The sequence below is a fragment of the Astyanax mexicanus genome, chromosome 19, assembly GCF_023375975.1.
Source record: "Astyanax mexicanus isolate ESR-SI-001 chromosome 19, AstMex3_surface, whole genome shotgun sequence".
NCBI classification, from domain to species: Eukaryota; Metazoa; Chordata; class Actinopteri; order Characiformes; family Acestrorhamphidae; genus Astyanax; species Astyanax mexicanus.
Genome location: NC_064426.1, coordinates 2,407,919 through 2,431,182, shown reverse-complemented (window position 1 = coordinate 2,431,182; position 23,264 = coordinate 2,407,919). Strand labels below are relative to the sequence as shown.

Here is a 23,264-nt window from a genome sequence, read left to right as displayed (position 1 = left end):
AGCTCACGTAGCGGGCAGCACACGGTTCTCGTTAACCCCATTACGCTTCCTTTTCAGGACTTGTTTGATGTCTTTGTAAAAGAGCTACACGAGGTCCACGGCACGCCACGCCGTACATCACACCGTCTCATTTAGCCTCAGAAACAGCTGGAAATAAAAAGGCAGGAATAGCTCTCAGCCATGAAGACCAACCCTGAACAATAAAGTGAGTGGAGGAATGGAGAAGGAGGAGGAGGAGGAGGAGGACTTAGAAAGCCTGGTCTGATAAGCTCAGGTCACACAGCAGTGAAAATTATTAAAAATGATGAGAGTAAAATCTTTGGTACCACTTTAAAATAAGACTACTCTTATAAAGTACTTATAAAATGGTTTATAGGATTATTAATCATTGATCAGGTTGTAAATGCCTTAAAAAACATTAATAAGCAGTAAAAGGCAACATTAAGCAACTGTTGTCTGCTTAGTCATTTAATTCAACATAGGCATTTGATTTATGGTCAACTATAGTAAATATATTAATGACAGGTTTAATTGTTATTTATGATTGATGTAAAAAAAAAAGAAAAATGAATAATTGATTGTGGAATCAATATTTAGCACATTTTCACAAAGTTCACTGTTGTTTTCATGTGTTTTAAAGTATTTGCAACCTAATTAATAGCCATTCATAACCCTTTATAAAAGGTAGTCTTATTTTAAAGTGGTGCCAAATCTTTTAATTCCAATAAAATCCAATAGATTTGGAGACAGATATTCACTGCAGAACTTCAAAGAACTTCATAGGATTTCATTGATCCACACTGTTATTTACAGTAATCAGATCCGATTAACGTAATGAAAAAGTAATGAAGTACAAATACTCAGTTACATTACTTAAGTATAAATGTAGGATATCTATACTTCAGAGACTGGAGTAATTATTTTACATTTTCGCACAATTTTCTCTAAATTTCGACTTCTTACATTTTAAAAATAGATAAATCTCTCCATCCAGATAGAGTGAATCTGATTGTGATTGGATGTAGAGAAGTATAAACATATACCATTCCGACTCCCTATTGGTTTATACTGTGATCCATCACACCTGCACACATCCCGCCCCCCCTCCACACACACACACACTCCAGCAAGAACATAGCAGAAATCACATCCAGACAATCAAAAAAATATGCCAAAAACTCAGATTTCAGCTGTTAGTCTGAACACAGCAGAACTGCTCTGTCTGTCTGTCTTCCTCCAGCAGCTCTGAAGATCTGAAATGGAGAAAACTCCAGGCTAAATTTAGCTCTGCCTGTAGCCTTTCCTCTGAACTGGTGATAAATCTACCTGAACCAGAGGCAGCGCGGTACTCTGAACTCCTGAACACAACTTTACTAAACATTAAACTACTAATAAACCACTTTAAAAACAACTCAACACATTTGGTATTATTAGAAACGGCTATTACTATTTTTTCGTTTATCATAATATACAGACTTTTGTATTAATATTACTTTTAATTATTTTATTTTTTTTGAAAATTGAATTTTTTAATATATATATTTTTTCTTTTACATGATTTTTGGTAACACTTTACAACAAGAGTACATTAGTTACTAAGAGTACATTAATGATGGAATGTCTAAATTAATTATTAATTAAAACTTTAGCTAAAATGTAATGATTAATAATGTCTTAACTTTTTTAATGTATCTCAATTAATTATTATTTACTACATTCTTAAGCATTACAATGTTTAATCATGTCTTAACTAGTGTCAATCAATAATTAATTGAGACATTATTTAAATGTTTAACAATGTTTATGACTGTTGTAAATACTGTTAATTAATGTACCCTTATTGTAAAGTGTTATCAATTGTTTAATTATGATTAAGTACTGTGATTTTATGTGTATTCTATGCATAAAAAGTGCTAAAAAAAACACTTTTACTACTACAATTACTACAAAACACCATCACTTCTAGTACTAGCACTACTACTAATACTTCTACTACTACTACTACTACTACTACTACTACTACTACTACTACTACTACTTCTAGTATCACTTCTAGTACAACTACTACTTCTTGTACTACATCTAGAACTACTACTACTACTACTACTTCTAGTATCACTTCTAGTACAACTACTACTTCTTGTACTACATCTAGAACTACTACTACTACTACTACTTCTAGTATCACTTCTAGTACAACTACTACTTCTTGTACTACATCTAGAACTACTACTACTACTACTACTACTACTACTTCTAGTATCACTTCTAGTACAACTACTACTTCTTGTACTACATCTAGAACTACTACTACTACTACTACTACTACTACTACTACTTCTAGTATCACTTCTAGTACAACTACTACTTCTTGTACTACATCTAGAACTACTACTACTACTACTTCTAGTATCACTTCTAGTACAACTACTACTTCTTGTACTACATCTAGAACTACTACTACTACTACTACTACTACTTCTAGTATCACTTCTAGTACAACTACTACTTCTTGTACTACATCTAGAACTACTACTACTACTACTTCTAGTATCACTTCTAGTACAACTACTACTTCTTGTACTACATCTAGAACTACTACTACTACTACTACTACTACTACTTCTAGTATCACTTCTAGTACAACTACTACTTCTTGTACTACATCTAGAACTACTACTACTACTACTACTACTACTACTACTTCTAGTATCACTTCTAGTACAACTACTACTTCTTGTACTACATCTAGAACTACTACTACTACTACTTCTAGTATCACTTCTAGTACAACTACTACTTCTTGTACTACATCTAGAACTACTACTACTACTACTACTACTACTACTACTTCTAGTATCACTTCTAGTACAACTACTACTTCTTGTACTACATCTAGAACTACTACTACTACTACTACTACTACCACCACCTATTCTTCTACAACTAGTTCTTATACTACTATATCTAGTACAACTGCTTTTACTACTTCTACCACTATTTTAATAGCTTTTCAAATATGTCGCCTACATTTATAATCATGTACCTCAATCTAAATATAAGAAACCTTCCTTTAACTGTTTCTAAGTCTGTTTTTTTATCCTACAATCCTAACCTCAACAAATATTAAATTAGAAATCTTGGTGAAAAGCTGGCCAGCAGATGAAGTTGCACATTAGCAGAAGGTGCATATATACATATATATAATAAAAGAGCAGCTGATGGTGGGAGCTCCTGCTGACGCAGCAGAGCGAGGCTGGAACTCTCTTACCCTGGATACGGTCAGAGGCATGCTGAAGTCCTTCCCTCCCTGGAGCCGGAAGCCCCAGGGCGCCGGGCCGGCGAGCGTCACGCAGTAAATGTTCATGGCCTGTGGAGGAGAGGAGAGGAGAGAGGGATGATGATGACGATCTGTTCATCACTCTGTAATAACAGTGCAAAGAGGAGATGGTCCCTGATGGGATGGAGAGTAAACACGGCGGAGCGGGGTGAGGTGGAGGTGAACCACGGCCCAGTCACTGCTGAGCTCTTCACCAGGCAGCTAAGCTTCCCAATACAATAGAAAAGGTAGTTCTTATCATGTTCATCATATTTTTTGCACTATAAAGGCACACCTAAAAATCATCAGTGCACCTTATAACCCGGTATGCCTTATGTATGAATTCTAGCAGTCCAGTATTAAGGAGCAGTAAAGACATTCTGCTGAAGTACAGAGTTATAAGGGTGAGTTTTCATTAAAGTTTCTCTCCAGCACTATGGCTGGGTTCAGCCGCATTAGCATTAGCTGCTAACTGTAGTTGCTATGTGGGATGAACCGCTAGCTGATAGCACCTTGGCTTACTAAAACACTCAGGGTTCCTCAGTCTAGCGCTACTGGGCGATATTTACGGCCCGCTAGTGCTGCAGTTAGTGGCTAATGCTAATGCTAATGCTGCTGCACCCAGCCTTAGTGCTGGAGAAACTTGAGGCTAAACTTCACTGAAAACTCATCCTTAGACACCATATTGGAAATCTAAGCTTACTGTAAATAAGCAGAAGAGCTTTAAAATCACTCAAATAAACAGTTTTCAAACAGTTTTAACATCCAGCATGTTTTAAGATTTTTTTAAGAATTACAGTTTTCTTTCCTTAGGTGCTTAAAAGGGAAACATGGCGATACGCTTGCTCACTTCGATGTACAGCCAACATTTTTGAATATGGTGAACGATATTATACTCGGAAATATCGTGCAATATCTCCCACCCTTAATTATCACAATCACTATGTTTTACTACTTTTTTGCTGTTTTTAGCTAAATTAAAATGTACACTGTTCTCATTTCCCATTATGTATCTACTAGATACAGATTATGTATGTCCAGTATCATTTATTTCACTTTAATCCTGGATATTTGGAGATATTTGGAGTGCGTTATTATTATTATTAGTATCATGACATTCTGGATCATTGGCTTTTGTTACAAATCTGATAAAATTCTTGTTTTTATTATTTTTTTAACATCTCAGTTAGGGGTGTGCCTATACTATTATTAATATAGTATGCAATAATAACAACGTTTAAATGTTATTTTGTTGCAGTAGTGTATTTTTAATATATATAATTTTTTTTTTTTTTTTTTTTTTTTCCATATCGCCAAGAGTATCGATATCGTGAAAATACCATGAAATATCGGGATATTAATTTTAGGGCCATATCGCCCACCCCTAGCACAGACAGTACTATTCTTTGGTACTATTCTTATTTAACAGTGAGTATAAAAGAGCCTCTAAATCAGCAGCCTTTAATGAACTAAACTTCTCCTCAAGTAAGAAATTCTTAGATACAGAATCTCTGTAACATTACCTCTAAAGCCTCCTTTCACAGATTTAAAAGACATTTGTTTAACAACTTTACGAGCCAATTTTCCAGGCGTGGATTAAGGCTAATCATGAACTAAATTACACGGTCATTACAGCTTCTTCTAAAGGAATTCCGAGGTCCGACGGCTCCACAGCGGGTCGGAACGGCTCACAAAAGCAGGAAAGTGTGACTTTTCTCCTCGGGCTGTTTGTGTATTTGCGGCGGAGAGAAATCTGAGAGTGAGGCGGAGGGCAGCAGCAGTTATACAAAGTTAGAAGACAGAAATCAACACCACACTTTCCACTGAGGGCGGCACTAATAACACACAGCCCACACATCCTGCAGGAGATTTTCACAGAGATAAAGGTTTATACCACTAAAATAACAGTTTAAGAACTTCTGATTGACCAATCATATTATTCATGATACATGCATATGCAGGACTTTAATTAAAACAAAAGATCTGGTTGCACCAGTTGCACAAGTTTAAATGTAAGCTAGTTTTAGCTTAGTTGTTCAATAAATTCATATTTATGCGCTACTAAATCAAATCACGTTGCAGCACACAAACTATTGTGTATGTAGGAGCTAGTAGCTACCAAATATTTACAAATAAAACCCTGAACAACAGGTGGAAGCTGTAACTAAACCAATAAAATCCAATATGTAGCTTGTTTGGAGCTTCAAGCTGCATGACAGGAATCATTTTTGCTGTTGGGTGTTGGAAGACAGACATATTTTACATGCATTCACATGCATATATGTTTTTTCATAGGACAAAACTCAAGAAATTACACTCTGATACAGTTTTGATCTACAGTAGAACAGTGTAAATTTGCTGTGCCTTCAAAATAACTCAACACACAGACATTAATGCCTAAACCACTGGAAACACAAGAGAAAATTGTGCCCAATTAGCCATTTTCCCTCCCTAGTGTCATATGAAAAATAGATGCAAGAGTGCTGCCAGCATTGCTGCAGAGGTTGAATTTGTAGGAGTTCGGCCTGCACAGATCAGATCATACATACGCCCTGCTCACACTGCACCAACTCTGTCTGCATGGCACTGTTCCAGAAGGTAGCCTCTTCTGAAGGTGATGCACAAAAAAGCCTGCAAACAGTTTGCTGAAGACAAGCGGTCCAAAAGTATAGATTGCTGGAAACATGTCCTGTGGTCTGTAGAGATCAAGATAAACATGTTTGGCTCAGATGGCGTCCAGCAAGTGTGGCACTATCTTGGTGAGGAGTACCAAGGCAACAGTCTTTTCTCTACAGTCAAGCATGGTGGCGGCAGCATGAGTGATTCCAGCACTAGGGAGCATATCTTCCCCTACTTTCAGAAACTGAGCCGCATGGAAGTTTTCCCAACATGATAACAACCCCAATCACACCTTCAAGAATTCAACTACTTTTTTTGCTGTTTTTAAGAAAAGAAAAATTCACACTATTCTCCTTTCCCATTATAGATTTACTAGATTATATCTGTCCAGTTTTATTTATTTTACTTAATTCTAGATATATAGAGATTTTGGGAGTGCATTATTAGTACCATGACATTCTGGATCAGTTAGGGGAGTGCCATGTCACATGTATTGTATATATATTGTATTGCAATAATAAAATTTAAATTTAATTTTGTTGCAGTACTGGATTCTTGAAATACATATATATATATATATATATATTTTTTGATTAATTCAGTGTTTTAATTCAATCATATTGCCCAGGGTATCGTTATCGAGTAAATACTATAAAATATTGTGATATTTTATTTTAGGGCCATATCGTCCACCTCTAATCTTAAGACAAGGAAAGCGATAGTGAATCTGGACCCCTGGCATCAAAGCGTGACATTGATATGAGCTGTCCTACAAAACAGAGCATGCTATTAGTATTTATTGTACAGATCATTCAATATCATTCCATAACTACAGCTGAAAGACTATACTGCACACCAGCACGTCCAAAAATAACGTCAACCCCATAATAAGCGTATATATACACGCGTGTCTATATGCACCGGTATGCCTGCAGAAGCCTTTAAAACACCCACTCGACTAACTGTTCCTGCACTACTCCTAACTTCACTTTCTGACTGCCAAAACATTGTGCACGGACTAATCCCCGGCGTGTGCCGGGATTACTGCATCCTGTACGGACAGGGCAACAAACACTCCAGCCATTTAAATAGCCAAGGACAACCTGAACCCCTCCAGTGTGACACTTGGGGCCTGCGGTATGAATTATGAGCCCACCGGACATCTTCACTCGGCTACTCAATCCGCCCCTCCGTGAACCGTATATACCTGGAACAGGGGGCGCAGACGTACCTTGTATCGAGGCCCAGTGCGGTCACCCAAACCCAAACCTGGAAAAGTGAGAGCACTGGAGAAAAGGGGCCGGGGCAGACCCTGTGACCGCTGGCCAAACCCTGCCATAACCCCACCCACAAACCCCCACCAAACCCCCACCAACCCCCCACCAACCCCCCGTCAACCCCCCACCGACCGGCCCAGTGACAGGGGTGAGCTCTACGTCTCTCCCCGCTCCACAGGCTATATAAGGAATGTAAAACTACACCAAACTATTTCAGCCCAACACCCACATGAGTCACGCACTGAGAGACGGGCGAGCGAGACAGGGAAAGAGTGAGCCAGAGAGAGAGAGAGAGAGCGAGAGAGGAAAAAAGGAGAAAGACTGACTTCCCCACAGTTTCTGGCTCCACAAAGAACATTAAACCAATAAATATTCACACACAGAGCGAGAGAAAGAGAGAGAGAGAGACGTCCTAAACGAGGAGGATGTTGGACGAGCCAAAGCGAACATTCCTCAGCGTGTGAATAACACACATTTCAGACATTCGGGCATTACTAACCCACCATCCAAGGGAGGTGGAGAGAGAGAAAGAGACACCCTCAGAACTATTTCAAGCAGAAGAACTGACGTACCACAGCGTACCACAAAAAAAAAAAAAAAAAAAGTACTTAGAACTGAACAATGTTTTTATCTTCATCTTGTCACAATAATAATTACCGAAGTTGGCCTCCACTGTGTGTGTGGGGGGGGGGGGGGGTGGATTTGGGGGTTGATATATCTGAATATCTCCCATCACTAGTGATGTCACAACACAAGGAGGATGAAGACTGAAGACTAGCACATGGCTCCTCCATACTAATACTACCAAATGATACTTTCCCCCAATATCACCCAACGTCCGCCCCTAGACTCAGTCTTGCGTCAAGATTTACGGTTGAAGTAACTCAAATCAGATTTTTTCTCATTTTTGCTCAGATCTGATTTTTTTCATTACTATGTGAACATGCCAAATCCGATTTTCTCAAATCATATATTTGAGTCACTTTTATATGCGGTCCTAAATCGGATAAGTATCCGATCCACGGATATGCGACATGAATGTGAACAGTCAAATCTGAATTCATGAGGAATTCTTTTTGCTTTTACGCTTTAGCATTAGCGCTACGTGCTTCTCTCTCGTACCCACACTGCATCTCTTGGTGCAGCTGTGCAGCTAAAGCTGCAAAAAAACAGCAAAAGCAAACCGCCTGCCCTTTTTTTCTAATATGAGGGTTTTCTTTGTTGTTGGTGAAGAAGGATGTGCAGCATGTGAGACGGTGTTTCAGGAACAGATTCGTTCACAATACACACAGATACGGATCACTTAAATACATTTGTGAATGTGAACCATCAAGAAAACACACAGAAACAAAAGTGTTGGTCTAAGCTGACCACTTCCACAGAGGCTACTTCACTGCACATCAGCTGGAGAAAGTCTCTGAGGCTCTAAAAGTGTCCTCTGGAAATTGGAGAATGGCAGGGTTCACATGGGCATGGCAAGTATAGGTTGCAGTTTCCTAGTCAAACCTCTTCTCAGTACTCTCTCCTTCTTTCTGGTAGCAATACATAATAAGCAGGACTGAAGCCTTCCAACACTCCAACACTTAAACATGAAATCAAGAATCTACAAGAGTTAGTGTTAGTGACAAAACAGAAGAACCACATGTGTAGCACGTGTGTTACACTAGAGCACTATTAGTTTATCGTGATCTTTGAAATCTTTGATTTTATCAAATTGAAAACCTCTGGAATATAATCAAGAGGAAGATGGATGATCACAAACCATCAAACCACCAAACTGAACTGTGTGGAGAGTGGTGTAAGTGGTGCAGTGTGTAAGACTGGTGGAGGAGAACATGATGCCAAGATAAAGCATGAAAACTGTGACTAAAAAACAGGGTTATTCCATCAAATATTGATTTCTGAACTCTTCCTAAATTAATATGAACTTGTTTTCTTTGCATTATTTGAGGTCTGAAAGCTCTGCATCTTTTTTGTTATTTTAGCCATTTCTCATTTTCTGCAAATAAATGCTCTAAATGAGAATATTTTTATTTGGAATTTTGGGAGAAATTTTGTCTTTAGACTTATATTGGTGTGCTGCACCACATCAACCACTAATACCAAATTAATAACCAATTTACATCCCATTTGTGTCAAATGATTTGGAATTTAGACCCAAATTAAAAGGTTTCTCTCAGCCTGATAAAACTCACTCAAACATCTTTAATGTGTTGGAATTTAGACAAATGGACAACTTATTCTTTCTATTTTAAAAACTATTTAGAGGCTATTTTATTGCGTTTAAATGTGTTTAATTGCATTACTGCCCTACACATCTAATTACGTCTATTTGGGATTCAGACTAAATTTAAAATGGGGGTTTTCTCAGGCCGAGAGAAACTAAAACCTCCCTGATGAGTTTAAAATAGTTAAAATAGAGTTATCCCCTCATTCTTACACAATCAAACCTCCTTAATGTGTTAAAATTGGGATTTATAGACTACTCATTCTGTCAAGTTGGGTGCATACCAAAAGTAAAATGCATTTTTATCAATTTAGCATGCTTTTTATGCTAAATATGTGTATTTTTGGGATAAAGGCCTTTTCACAGGCTGACAAAACTGAAACCTCTCTAATGGGTAAAAAGTACATAAGGTCAGTCTTCTAAAAACTAAGTATGTGCCTATTTAAGTTAAGTTTTAGACTCAATCTAACACAACTCAAACCCCCTGAATGTGTTTAAGTGCATTAAGTCACTGCCCAATACATCCAATTAGTGTCTATTTGGGATTTAGACCAGATGAAAAAGCTTGTCTCAGGCTGAGAGAAACTCAAACCTTCCTAAAAACTAATGGGGGTCGTGTAATGACATGTTGGCTGCCAAGAATAATGACAATGAAGCGTAATTAAGGGTAATGACCACTTCCCGAGAGGTTCAACAGCACTGCAGCAGCCACAGTGTAAACTGCTGCATGAGCAGCTGTATGAATGAATGAAACTGTTAATGAATAGCTTGAAAGCTGTTATTATTTTTTATTTTTTTTAAGTTTTGTGGGTAGAGAAGCCTGAAAGAAGAGCATAAAGCAGATAGAAATACAGTAGGAAAGTTTAAAGCTAAATTGTAGTGCTGTAGTAATACTACTAAAAGTCTTGGTCTTGAATCAAATTAAACAACTTTAAATCCTAGAATCAACTAGTAAAAATCTTGGTCTAGATTCGCATCTGATGCGTCCCCGTCTCAGTATTGACTCAGACTGAATACTCAAAGCCTCAGTCTTGGTTCAAACTTAACTATTCAAAGTCTTGGTCTTGACTTGATTTAAATTACTAAAAGTATTGTGCTTGACTAAAATTAAACTCCTAAAACCCTTAGTCTTGACTTGATTTAAATTACTAAAAGTATTGTTCTTGACTAAAATTAAACTCCTAAAAGAGTCTTGAATCGGGCTTTTAGTTTCCCAGTTTTGTTTCAAACTCTAAAACTATAGAAAGTCTTGGTCCTGACTCAGATCTGATGTGTACTGGTCTCAGTCTTGAATTTGAATCGACAACTCAAAATCTTGGTCTTGACTCAGACTCTACAACCATGAGTCTTGGTCTAGACCCAGACTATACAACCTTGAGTCTTGGTCTAGACCCAGACTATACAACCTTGAGTCTTGGTCTAGACCCAGACTATACAACCTTGAGTCTTGGTCTAGACTCACACTCTATACCATGAGTGTCGGTCTAGGCTCAGACTCTACAACCATGAGTCTAGGTCTAGATTCAGAGACTAATTACTCAAAGACTCAGTCTTGACTCAAATTCAACTACTCAAAGTCTCGGTCTTGAATTAAACTACAAAAAAAATCCTGGTCTTGACTGAAGAATAAACTAGTAAAAATCTTGGTTGTGACCCACATCTGATATGTCGCGTTCTTGACTAAAATTAAACTACTAAAAGGCTCAGTTTTGACTAAATTGAAACTAGCAAAAGCTTTGTTTGTGACTAAAATTAAACTACTCAAAGCCTCAGTCTTGAATCAGGCTTTTTGTGTCCCAGTTTTGTTCTTGACTCAAACTCGGCTATAGAAAGTCTTGGTCTTCACTCAGACGTGATAACAGTTACTGAAGTCTTTGTGTTGACTCGGATCGGATGTGTTTTGAGTATAAAACTATGTTTCTGGCAGTTGTTGATAAATAAATCTGTAGGTTAGTGATTGTCCGCAGTGTTAGTGTTGTTAAAGCTGTTTTAAACTCCGCTCTGAGTGTTATGGTTTTCTGGTTCAGTAAGAATCTGCAGCGCTGGTGATGAATTACCTCCTTGGTGTCTCCGGACATGGTGATCAGGCTCCGGGCGGGCGGCGGGTGGAGGCTGTAGGGTAGCGGGGCTGGAGCTGTAGTGTAGCCGGGTTCAGGCTGTAGTTCAGCGGGGTGGAGGTTCGGGTAACTCCGCTCAGCAGCGCGCGCTCTCCCTCTACCACCACTTTTAGCAGGACTCACCGATACGTCATCCACCACGTGTGCGCGTGACGCGGCGCTCTCCGCTTGCCGTTATTTTTTTCCCCACCGGTTTTCCGACATGTCCCGCCCCTGCGGGCCTCTGACTGGCCTTGACGGTTGATAGCCTAGCTCTCTGATTGGTTAAAAGTTTGTACTCAGCGTTCACTACAATGCTATCTGTTTAGATAATATTTATCATTAATTTAAGATACTAATACATTATTTTTTAGATGATATTTCCTTATTTCGAGATACAAAAAAAATGTTTTGATTAGCTAGTATCTCATTATTTTACTATCTTTAGATATCTCATTATTTCGAGATACTAATGTATTGTTTTGAGATAAATTCTCTTTTTTTTAGATGCTATGGCATTATTTTGAGAAAGTAATTCATTATTTTTAGAAGCTATCTCACTAGTTTAGATGCTATCTCATTTTTTTGGAATATTAAATTATGTTTAGATATTAGGCTATTATTTTTATATATACTAAGTCATTTGAAGATGATTTTCTTACATAATGACAAATATCTTAAAATAGGGACTTTTATCAGTGCCACAAGTAGAATCATTTTTTGTTCCATAAATAATCATTTTTGTTGTATAAAAAAGTTTATATTAGTTATTAATCTTAACATTCACTTATTTAAACCTTTAAATATGAAACCTTTAACTTATACTTATTTTACTTATTTGCTTCACTTTTTTCACTGTGCAACTATGTGCAATATATACACGGCAGTACAACAGTTATATATTAACTGTCACACCACACTCATATTTCTTTTGTAAATATGGCTCTTTATAGAATTAAACATTCTTAATTGACAATATTTTATGTGTAAAACCAAAGCTGATTTTTTTCCTTAAATTAGTCCATTTAGGATTTAAAATAAGAACTCAATCCTCCCCAGTGTGCTGAAAGAGTGTGAGGGCTGATAGCCTCGCACTCTTATTGGCTAAAAAGTTTGCAGAGGCGTGGCTTTGCGTAAACGGGTGGGTAAAAAAACAAGGTGTGTCGTGCACCTTTATACTGTGAACTTCTAAGCCACACTTATACACGTATTACACACATACAGTCACGTAGTGAATCAGGAAACCCCACGAAAACCTGTCTTTTAATATATAAACCTTTTTCACAATACTAATTAATTGGCACAATAAACACATAACAGAGAAGGTAAATAATTTTATCAAAAGTATTTAAAATGAATTTCTAAAAATGAATGAATAAAATAAAACAAAACCCCCCATTTTGTAAATTGCTTCTGTATTTTTATTTAAATTGGCCTCAATTACAGAATTAATTAAGTAAAAAGTAGTTTTAAAAGTGAATGCACCTACAATGCAAGCACATGTAAAAAAGGTTAAAAAAATTCCCAGATTTTTTTTTTCCTTTTTTTGTGTTCCCCATACACTATACACTTTATGCTGAGGTTTATCTGTTCCCTACACACACTCTACAGACCAAACAGAACAAAAGTATAAACAAAAGTATTTTCCTAATGCCGTCCATTTTCACCTGACAAAAAAAAAAAAAAAAAAACACTTGAACGCATGTCGTAATTACGAACTCCAACCTCGAAAGTAGGAATTTACGAGGAGGACTTGAAGGCAGCATGAACCCGCTGATTTTGGCTGATTCAAAAATGCTAAAAAAAAATGGTAGGGGTAGTTTGGGAGGGGCACTGCAGTGATGTATGGGTTTAGGGGCGGGGCAGAAGGAAGAGGTAATTGGGCTGAGCAGTGAGCAGTGTGCCTCTGGACGTCACCAGGGGGGCGATATTATCATACTTGCCTTTAGCAAAGTTAAATATAAGAAGGTGCTGTAGATGTCGAAATGACTGCAATAAAGAACATTTAGGAAATGTTTAATCAGGAATGACATGTTTAATTACTTCAGAGTAACACATTTTAATTTTTAATAAATAAATAAAAACCGTGGTTTAGGGTTTAGTGCCTCTTTAAAGCATAGTGATAAACTCCTAATAATAACAATAAAGGTTGTGGTGAGTGTGTTTACCACTAGTTAAGTACTGTATGTGTGTTCAGTCTGTTCCAGCAGATGGAGACACAACACCATACAATCAGCCCCAGCGTTAGAGTTATACTCTCCTCTCTGAGTTCTGACCTCGGCTCTCCTCCACGTCCCTGTTTTTACTGCTTTTCTGGGACGAAAGGGACGAATTAACCTCCAGCTGACCTGGTTTAAGAGTCCGGCTCGATTCAGGAGATAAACCAACTCTTTTTTCAACATATTTATTTAACTTGTTTTTCCTGCGTTTAAACCTGAACAAAGCCACAGCTGGAGCCTAAGAGAGCCCGGCCGAGGTCTGAGGAATAAAGCAGGTGTTTTCGCCGCGGTGAAGATGGCCGACGACTTCGGCTTCTCCAGCTTCTCCAACGGCGCCGAGGCTGAGGAGGACCCGGCCGCGGCCTTCCTGGCGCAGCAGCAGAGCGAGATCGCCGGCATCGAGAGCGAGGCGGACGGCCTGGGGCCGAGCGGAGGCACGTCGTCTGTCTGGGTGATAGCGTGTTAGCCTGTTAGCTTAGCTTAGCTTGTTAACATTAGAGTCTACACAGATAAAAAGAGTCTGGACAAGGCGATACAGTTAATTTAACAAGGTATAATAAAGCGAAAACAGGATTTTAACGTTTTAACACCAACAAGACACACATTGGCTCCTTAAAAGCGCTTAAAAAATACAAAACAATTAACCAATTTCTAAACAAGCTAGCAAGCTAATGCTAACGCTAAACAGCATCCAGCTGTTCAAATCAAGAGTCAAGTCAAGAGGCTTTTATTGTCATTACATCTGAGTACAGGTACACAGTGTGATGAAATTACGTTCCTCCGGAACCATGGTGCAACATAGAACCACAAGCAATAGACAACATAAAGTGTAGGAGTGACGACAGTGCAACATAAAATTATAAAATTATAACACTAAATAACAATAAATACAATAAATACAAAAGACGAGACAATTTAAAGTCAGGACAGTGCAGTACCGATACGGTATAATAAAGTGTATAGTGAGGATAAGGTGCAGAGATGTGTGACATACTGTAACATATAGAACATATATAATCACAGCAGTTACTGAGGTAGAGTTTATAGTTTTTAAGAGTGCAGCAAATAAAGTCATGTCAGCCTCTGTGTGCTGACTGGGTGTGTGTGTGGGTGAAGTTCAGTTCTTTGTGAGTGTAAAGGGGGGGGGGGGGGGGGTGTACAGTTTAGTTTTGTGCGAGTGTGTTGGGTGAGTGGTGGGTGGGGTGGGGGTTCAGTTCTGTCTCTGTGCGTTGAGAAGTCTGACTGCCTGGTGGATGAAGCTGTTGCAGAGTGAGTTAGCAGTAAATTATTAGTTTGATACCTTGGATACAAATGTAATTTATAAAAATTGTGACGTTCTCTCCTTTTAATACTGCTTCTCTATTTATTTTTCTATTTATTGTAAATTTATGAACACTTTATTTTGTTCTGAGCTGTGATTTTAATAAAAAGGATTCGTTAATCTTGATTAATCTTGAAAATATTGCACACAAGTGTGTATAAACTAATGGGATATATACATCTCTGAAAAAAATTTAGAGAGCACCTCAGTTACTGAATCAGTTTGTCTTATTTTGCTATGTGTAGGTTTATGTTTGAATAAAATGGACATTGTTTTATTCTATAAACTACAGACAACATTTCTCCCAAATTACAAATTAACTTATTGTCATTCAGAGCATTTATTTACAGAAAATGAGAAATGGCTGAAATAACAAAAAATAAGCAAAGCTTTCAGGCCTTTCATATTTATAATCATAAAGTTTAAAGAAAATCAGAAATCAATAATCCTGGTCTTAATCACAGTTTTACACACTGCTTTTGAATAACTTTATGCCACTCTTGTTGCAAAAATTCAAGCAGTTCAATTTGGTTTCCTTTTGATTATATTCCAGAGGTTTTCAATTTGCTAAAAATCAAAGAAACTCGTCTCAATTTTTTTTCCAGAGCTGTAGAGAAAACATTTTTAGGTTTAGTGAAGACAATGGAAATGACAGTTTCCATTAAACTCCAATTAAGGTGGAATATACTAAGTGTATCTTTAGTGGTGGTAGTGGTAGGTTCTGGTAGATTCCAATGCTGTGAGCGTTTCTCTACCTGGTTAGTTAACTAGTATATTACATCTTTACTGTTAAACTTTTGGTAACATAATTACTGTAAGATTCTGGTAGGTTCTAATGTAATGATCATTTAGGGTAATACATCTGGACTGTCAACGTCCCTGGTAGAATATCCGCTGGTGTATTCCACTAGGTTTCAGTGTTTTCAGCACTTTTTATATAAGGTATATTAACACTACTTACTGTAGTACACCTGAGCTTTTAAACTTCTGTTAAAATAACGTCTGTTGCCACCTCACCGAATGAGCAAGCTGATCATTCATCTCTGGTTTACATATAGGACTCAGTAACAGTCATATAGCCGGGCAGGTTTTACAGCATTCCTCTTCTACTAGTAGTTCTTCTGAGAGGAAATACGAAAAGCGTTGCTCAACAAGACCAGAACTCACAGGATTTTACAGTCTGTCTCTCTTCTTTTCTTAAATCAGATGCGTTTGGAGAAGCACCTGCTGCAGCAGTAAACGGAGACATGTTTGAGGTGTGTTTTTATGGTGTCATTTACTTTTTTTTAATTAAATGGAATATTGGATAAGGTAGATAATTTGTATGTTGTAGGCTGTTGTGCTGTAAGTGTGTAGTTTGTGTGTGGTTACTCAGTATAAATCAGTATACTCTGTATAAATCTACAATGTTTACAATGTGACCACCATAGATGGTCAATATATGTTTTCTAATGCTGTTTTATGAATGGTTTAGGACTCGAATGGAGTAACAGACAGCTATGCAGCCATCGCCCAGGTCGACCAGCTGAGGCAGGAGCCTGAAAGCTTGCGCAAGTGGCGGGAGGAGCAGAAGACCAGGCTGGAGGAGCTAGGTATACTTATTTATTTAATTATTTAAAGGTATATTAAAGTAGAATTTTAGTAAATAAAGTGTTCAGTATTTTCCAGACTATAAGACATACCGGATAAGCGACACTAGTAAGGATTCCTACATCGAAGTGAATAAGGGTGTCGCCATGTTTCCATTTATTTACAGTAAGCTTAGGTTTCCAGTATTTTGTCTAAGGGTGAGTTTTCAGTGAAGTGTCTCCAGCAATAAGGCTGGGTGCAGCTGCATTAGCATTAGCCGCCAACCGCAGCACTAGCAGGACGTAAAATGCCGCCCAATAGCGCTAGACTGAGGAATCCAGTGTTCTGATAAGCCAGGGTGGTATCAGCTTGCGGTTCTGCTAATGCTAATGCAAATGCTGCATTTTTAACTGGTAGAATTCATACATAAAGGGCACCTAATTGAATTTTTTTGGGAAATCTAAAGGATATTAAATGCGCCTTATAGTCCAAACAATACAGTAATTACATAGGTATTAAGACAGTAATAGATCATAATATATCATTTATTCATACAACTGCAATGTATGTGTAATTTACTAAAACTCGGAGAAAGCTAGAGAGACAAAACGAGAGAGCACAAAAAGAAATGTTTATTTTTTGTTCTGCAGATTCAGCTTCTAAAGCAGCAGAAGTTGAGTGGAAGGAGAAAGCGAAGAAGGAACTAGTGGACTGGAATCTGCACCAGCAAGAACAGATGGAGAAGAACAAAGTGAACAACAGGTATTTCTACCCAAATACACCTGCGTTCAGTAATCCAGGAATAGTACTTATCTTTAACTGTCTTTCTTTTTGTTTTTATTTTCGTAAACAGCACTTGTAGCAGAGATATGTCTATAAAATACACTGTATAACGCCTAAGAATACAAATAAATCCGGTGAAATGAAAACAGTTTTTGCTATTTATAGGTATAGGTTTGAGTAAAATGAACATGTTTTTTTTTTATTATATAAACTATATTAATCACAGTTTTTTTCATGCATCTTGGCATCATGTTCTCCTCCTCCACCAGTCTTACACACTGCTTTTGGTTAACCTTATGCTGCTTTACTCCTGGTGCAGAAATTCAAGCAGTTTAGCTTGGTTTGATGGCTTGTGATCATTAATGCCAGGTGTAATTTATAAATGCACAGCTCACCATTTCTCATGTAATATTTCTCTTTTTTGGTGTCATTAAAAGGTTGCTGAGAGTTTCTTATGGCTTACTAACCTCTACCATGTTTGTGTGCTTTTTAATCTCTTCTTCTGAAACAATGTTGTGATTCTCTCTCTCCCTTACCCGTTTATTTCTCACTCTTCTCCCGTCTTCTTTCTATCTTTTGCCCTCATGCACGCTAGGATTGCTGATAAGGCTTTCTACAAACAGCCCAACTCTGATGTGATAGGCTTTGTGTATGTCCCCTGTCGTATTATCGTCTTGTGAAGGACCAATCAGCAGAAGCTCATCACACATTACAATGCTAGCGATGCTAGCAAAAGGGGCATAGCGATGCCTATGCAAAGATTTCACTATTTTACACCATTAACAAGCTTAACATAGCTCCACACGTCATTGGTAGAAATCTGAGGACCCTGACATTTAAAACAAGGCACTGAGAACTCAGAGAGTGCACATATAGTTTATTAAAAACACTGTTTATCCACACAGTACCTTCAGGTAATTTATTAAAAACACTGTTTATACACACAGTACCTTCAGGTAATTTATTAAAAACACTGTTTATACACACAGTACCTTCAGGTAGTTTATCAAAAATAATATTTACACACAGTACCTTCAGGTAGTTTCTTAAAAACACTGTTTATACACACAGTACCTTCAGGTAGTTTATCAAAAATAATATTTACACACACAGTACCTTCAGGTAGTTTATTAAAAACACTGTTAATACAAAGATAGTTTTAATTTTAAGTGGTCTCTTATTTTTTATTTTTCTTAAACAAAAAAAACTACTCACATACATACCTATATGGTAAAACATGATAAAGTTCATACTCTTTATCATGTTTTATTTCACCCCAAGTCTCATTTTACACCCGATTTCTCCTTTAATCTTTTAGCATCAGATCGCTAGTTGAGTGTGACGTCTTCTTGCGGATTCTTCCTGTGTTCTTCCACTGTATACACACTAGCAGTCCAAAACTGGTAATGATTGTTAGAATATAATAAGTGTGGAACCTCAGGTGCTCTTGTTGAACCATCCAGCAGTTGTTGTTTAGGCTTTAGGTGAACAGGCAGGACAAACAGATCAGAACGAGATGCAGAGCACCAGTGTGGGACCGATATGACTGCCAGTGTGTATATATTCATAGTCAGGATGTGTTGAATGTGCTAAATGTGCATGTGTTCATCCACAGGGATATTAGTTATTGTAAGTCATTTGTAGGAACTGTATATTCAGAACAGTACAGTATGCCATCTTCATTCATTTGTGTATATTTCCCACATTAGGAGAGATATTTGTGATCATGTGTTTGAAAGGAATTGACTTATTACAATCTATTACAAGATTTTGAAAAAAATGTTTCTGAAACTGCTCATTTTTGAAAATACCACATTGTTTTTCATTTTAAAAGATATTATACATCGAACAGCCATGACATTAGCACCACTGACACCCGGGAAAAATAAAAAATCTATTGTTTAAACATATATTGACATTAAGCATAAAGCAAGTCCTTACTTTACCTGGTCAGGGTCGTGTTAATGACACGTATCCCAAACAAAGGTGTGAAAAGTATCTCCATTCATTACTCTGTAGATAGAAGTATAGATACTACAGTTTAATAAAATACTTTTGTAGAATTTGATACTCTTTAAGTAAAAGTGTAAAAGTACTGGCTTCAAAACTACTTTTAAAGTGTAAAAGTAATGTAAGGGGGAAAAAATAAAGCCATTAAGAACAAAATCCTATAGTGCACTAGTGCCCCCCCCCCCCCCCCTATAACACATTTTTCTAAAAGACATAATGACTATCATGTTAAAATATTATAATGTTAATGTTGATAATATAATTTTGGATGCATTAGGCTGTTCCTTAGTGTTTCAGCTGCATATATGCTTTTATTAAAAATGAGTGTATTTTACATACAGAACAATGTAAATATATTAAAGAAACTTAGTTGGACTGGAGTTTATCTCGAGTCTCGTACAAGATGTGCAGGTGTGATAGATCACAGTATAAACCAATAAACCAATACTAAATTCACTCGATCTGGATATAGAAGAGATTTATCTGGATAGGGGTTATATTGAACAAAGATATGGAATAAAAACAAGCTGAAATGAAATAGGAGTAACGAGGCTATTTTTATTCAAATGCAAGGAGTATAAAGTTCAGATAATTGTGTGGAAATATTAAAATATAGATAATCAACATGTATCTGACAGTAAAATGAGACATAAGTCAAATTATCTAATAATATTGGATATTAAGGGGGGGCATGTATGTGTCAATTCCTTTTTCATTTCATCTCATGGCACCATTGGCATGGCATGTCTCTGCTCCTATCAAAAGGCTCTCATTCCTTAATCCTAATGTTCTTCATGCTCCTCCTCCGCAGAGCGTCTGAAGATGCCTTCCTGAAGGAATGTGATGACGACAGCCCCGGCTCCGAGTGGGAGAAAGTGGCCCGGCTGTGCGACTTCAACCCCAAGACGAGCCGCCAGACTAAAGACGTGTCCCGAATGCGCTCCGTCCTCATTTCTCTCAAACAGACGCCTCTGGTCCGCTAAGACCTCGTACCTCCACTGCATCTCGCCTTTCCTCCCTCTCCCTGTCGCACTTTACTTTAGTACAATTAGACTCACTAACTGTTCTGGTTTTATTTTATTAGTCTCTCCTGAGGGGTATGGTGTATATTTAAAGTTTTGGGCCTGTTACACCCCACTGTTTCTACTGTATCCAATCAAACGCAAGGCCTTCCCAAGTTTTTCCAAGTTTTTCCAAGTTTGCCTGTTTTTATAATAGATAGAATGAATGATGTGCCTCCAGTGTAGGAAGTAGAGGAAAAAGTGGTTTAACCACTGTAGAGCATAGAGAGCCCTGTTTACATTTGGTGATCAGATGGTGTAGCACTTCTCTAATGGTTGTCCAATGGTTGGAGTTGAGCGTCTTGAATGGTTGGTGTACTGCTTCTCCAATAGTTGTCCAAATGGATGGAGTTGCTCTTCTCTAATGGTTGTCCAGTGGTAGGTGCAGAGATGCTGCTTCAAATGTTGGCCATGGTTGACGTAGAGCTTCTCCAATGGTTGGAGTAGCATTTCTCTAATAAATGTCCAATGTGGTTGGTGTAGAGATTCTCCAGAGATTGTTCTGTGGTTGGTGTAGAGCAGAGTTGCACTTCTCTAACGATTGATCAGTATTTACTGTTGAGCTTCTCCAATTGGTTGTCCATTGGAAGAAGGAACACTTTACCAATTGTTGTCCATTGATTGGAGTAACACTACTCCAGTGGTTGTTCATTGAATTGGAGAAACACTTCTCCAATAGTTGTCCATAGATTGGAGTAACACTACTCCAATAACTGTCCAATTTTTTGACAAACGCTTCTCCAATAATTGTTGATTAATTGATTGGAGAAATGCTTCTCCAATAGTTGTCCATTGATTGGAAAAACATGTCGCCAATATTTGTCCTTTGATTGAAAAAAATGCTTCTCCAACTTCTCTAATATTCATCTATTGATTGGAGAAACACTTCTCCAATATTTGTCCATTGATTTGAGTAATGCTACTCCAGTATTAGTCCATTGATTGGGGAAACACATCTCCAATAGTTTTCCATTGATTGGAGTAACACTACTCTAATAGTTATCCAATGAATCGAAGTAGAGCTTTTCCAATTGTTTTTTAATTGGCTGGAGTAAAACTTCTCCAATAGTTGTCCATTGGTTGGAGTAACACTACTCCAAAAGTTGTCCATTGATTGAAGAAATGCTTATCCAATATTTGTCCATTGATTTGAGTAACACATCTTAAATATTTGTCTATTAATTGGAGTAACACTTCTCCAATAGCTGTCCATTGGCCGGAGGTGAGCTTCTTTAGTGGTTTTCCAGTGGTTGGAGTAGAGTTTCTCCAATGGTTTTCCAGTGGTTGGAGTAGAGTTTCTACAATGGTTTTCCAGTGGTTGGAGTAGAGTTTCTCCAATGGTTTTCCAGTGGTTGGAGTAGAGTTTCTCCAATGGTTTTCCAGTGGTTGGAGTAGAGTTTCTACAATTGTTGTTGGGTGGTTGATGTACTGTGATGGATAAAAACACCATCTTCCCTGTGCCAGTCTAGGGTTCAAGTCACACTATACAAATAAAAGTCCTTGGACAGGACTACACTCTCCTACCTGTTTAACTTCATTTTAAAATTTGCTCTGGGTAAAGGCATCAGCTGAATGCTGAGAATGTAAATCGGAATTAAATAAACGGGCCATTTTTATTGGACAGTTCAAATTTTTGCCGTTTCCTTTCGATTTGAAAGCAGACACCTTTTTAACCCAACATTTTACCCGTTCTCCTGTTTCCCTTCTTCAATCATCGTCGCTGGATTGTATGTTTATATGGATATCCATTATATTCAGGAATACAGTATAATTTCTGTTTTCTTAGCCAATTTTAGCAAAGCAGCATTTAACTCACATATATTCAACAGTTTAACACATTATTTCCAAACATTATAAGCTTATTCATTGGTGGTCTTGTTTATGCCATTTTAACCTCCTGTGTATTGATTAGAGTTCTGTTTTTGATTGAGCTGTAGCAGCTGATTTGATTGACTTGGCTTAGTTAGTATCTCACACATCACCTTCTTCTCACTTTGAAGATGTGATTAGTTTGGCATGTGTTAGTGTTCCTGATCTCACAGCTTTGAGGCCTTTTTACACGTTGAACAGATTGAATACTGTTACTTGCCTTTCAATTGACAGATTGTGGTTGACTGGCTGCCAAAGAGTCCATCAGTATGCCCATGCCTGACTGCGCTACTAAAAAAATAATAAACAAATAAAAAACAAAACAAAAAAAAAAATCTTGGGACGATTTTCCAGACATGTTCTACTTTTGGCCTCGAAGCATTAATGAACACGGGCTTGATGTAGGTCTGGACAGTCATCTCGAGCTGTTTATCACTCTCAGTAGACGGTAGTTGGTAGATTTTTCCGAGCATTGTAACGAAAGCCTTTCTGAAATGTTCTGTTACTGAATTCTGATACTTTTAACTGCATATGAAGGTGTGCACGGCCTGGCCAGAAGTGCAGACCATGCAATACTGAATTGTACAACTCAATAAAAATGAAAATGTGTTTTCGAATGGTGAGATTTGTGTGTTCTTTCAGTTCAATTTACACCAAAATAGTTCTTGTAAAAGAAAAGTGCGTTTAAGTTGATTTTTTTTAAGTATACTTAACATAAAAAAGTACATACTTTTAGCATTAGAATTAAAACATACTTAAAATAAACACATACTTAATGTAATATTTTGTATCAATTTACAGCAACATAAGTATATTTCAGTTGTAATTAAGCTATATTTAAATACAACACAAAAGCTTTTAAGTGCTTTTTTCTTCTGCAAATGTAAGTAGATT

At 37.4% G+C, this 23,264-nt stretch overlaps 2 protein-coding genes across 8 annotated transcripts in view; one reads left to right on the top strand and one right to left on the bottom strand.

Moving 5' to 3' along the window:
* pdlim7 (PDZ and LIM domain 7) overlaps positions 1-11,677 on the bottom strand; it is a 392,569-nt gene extending 380,892 nt beyond the window's left edge. For 4 of the 6 annotated variants that reach the window (XR_007427155.1, XR_007427156.1, XM_049467745.1 and 1 more), the window contains exons 1-2: positions 7,170-7,268; positions 3,272-3,370 (exon numbers count right to left, since the gene is read on the bottom strand). Coding sequence is in view for 4 of the 6 variants with exons in the window: in XM_049467745.1 (XP_049323702.1) it covers positions 3,272-3,367 (96 nt within the window). In the remaining 2 variants the exon portion in view is untranslated. Of the gene's footprint in view, positions 1-3,271; positions 3,371-7,169; positions 7,269-11,499 lie in introns of those variants that run through there. The other 2 variants (XM_022676290.2, XM_022676283.2) reach the window with 2 other exon arrangements.
* Positions 11,678-13,749: 2,072 nt separating this feature from the next.
* cltb (clathrin, light chain B) lies at positions 13,750-22,987 on the top strand. Of its 2 annotated transcripts, XM_022676323.2 has the most exons (6): positions 13,750-14,191; positions 16,285-16,334; positions 16,553-16,670; positions 17,298-17,409; positions 18,026-18,079; positions 20,252-22,987. In XM_022676323.2, exons 1-6 carry the CDS (start codon positions 14,053-14,055, stop codon positions 20,421-20,423), a joined length of 645 nt encoding a protein of 214 aa, XP_022532044.1. In that variant the 5' UTR covers positions 13,750-14,052; the 3' UTR covers positions 20,424-22,987. The 2 variants fall into 2 exon arrangements, with proteins under 2 accessions (XP_022532044.1, XP_007245662.1); XM_007245600.4 differs by lacking the exon at positions 18,026-18,079 and having other exon boundaries at positions 13,757-14,191.
* The last annotated feature ends 277 nt before the right edge of the window (positions 22,988-23,264 follow it).

Bases quoted from the DNA above. Each gene is read 5' to 3' on its own strand.
- cltb (XM_022676323.2), top strand. From the start codon at position 14,053: ATGGCCGACGACTTCGGCTTCTCCAGCTTCTCCAACGGCGCCGAGGCT. The intron at 16,335-16,552 runs GTGTGTTTTTAT...TGAATGGTTTAG, and splicing joins TAAACGGAGACATGTTTGAG to GACTCGAATGGAGTAACAGA. The intron at 18,080-20,251 runs GTATGTCCCCTG...CCTCCTCCGCAG, and splicing joins TCTGATGTGATAGGCTTTGT to AGCGTCTGAAGATGCCTTCC.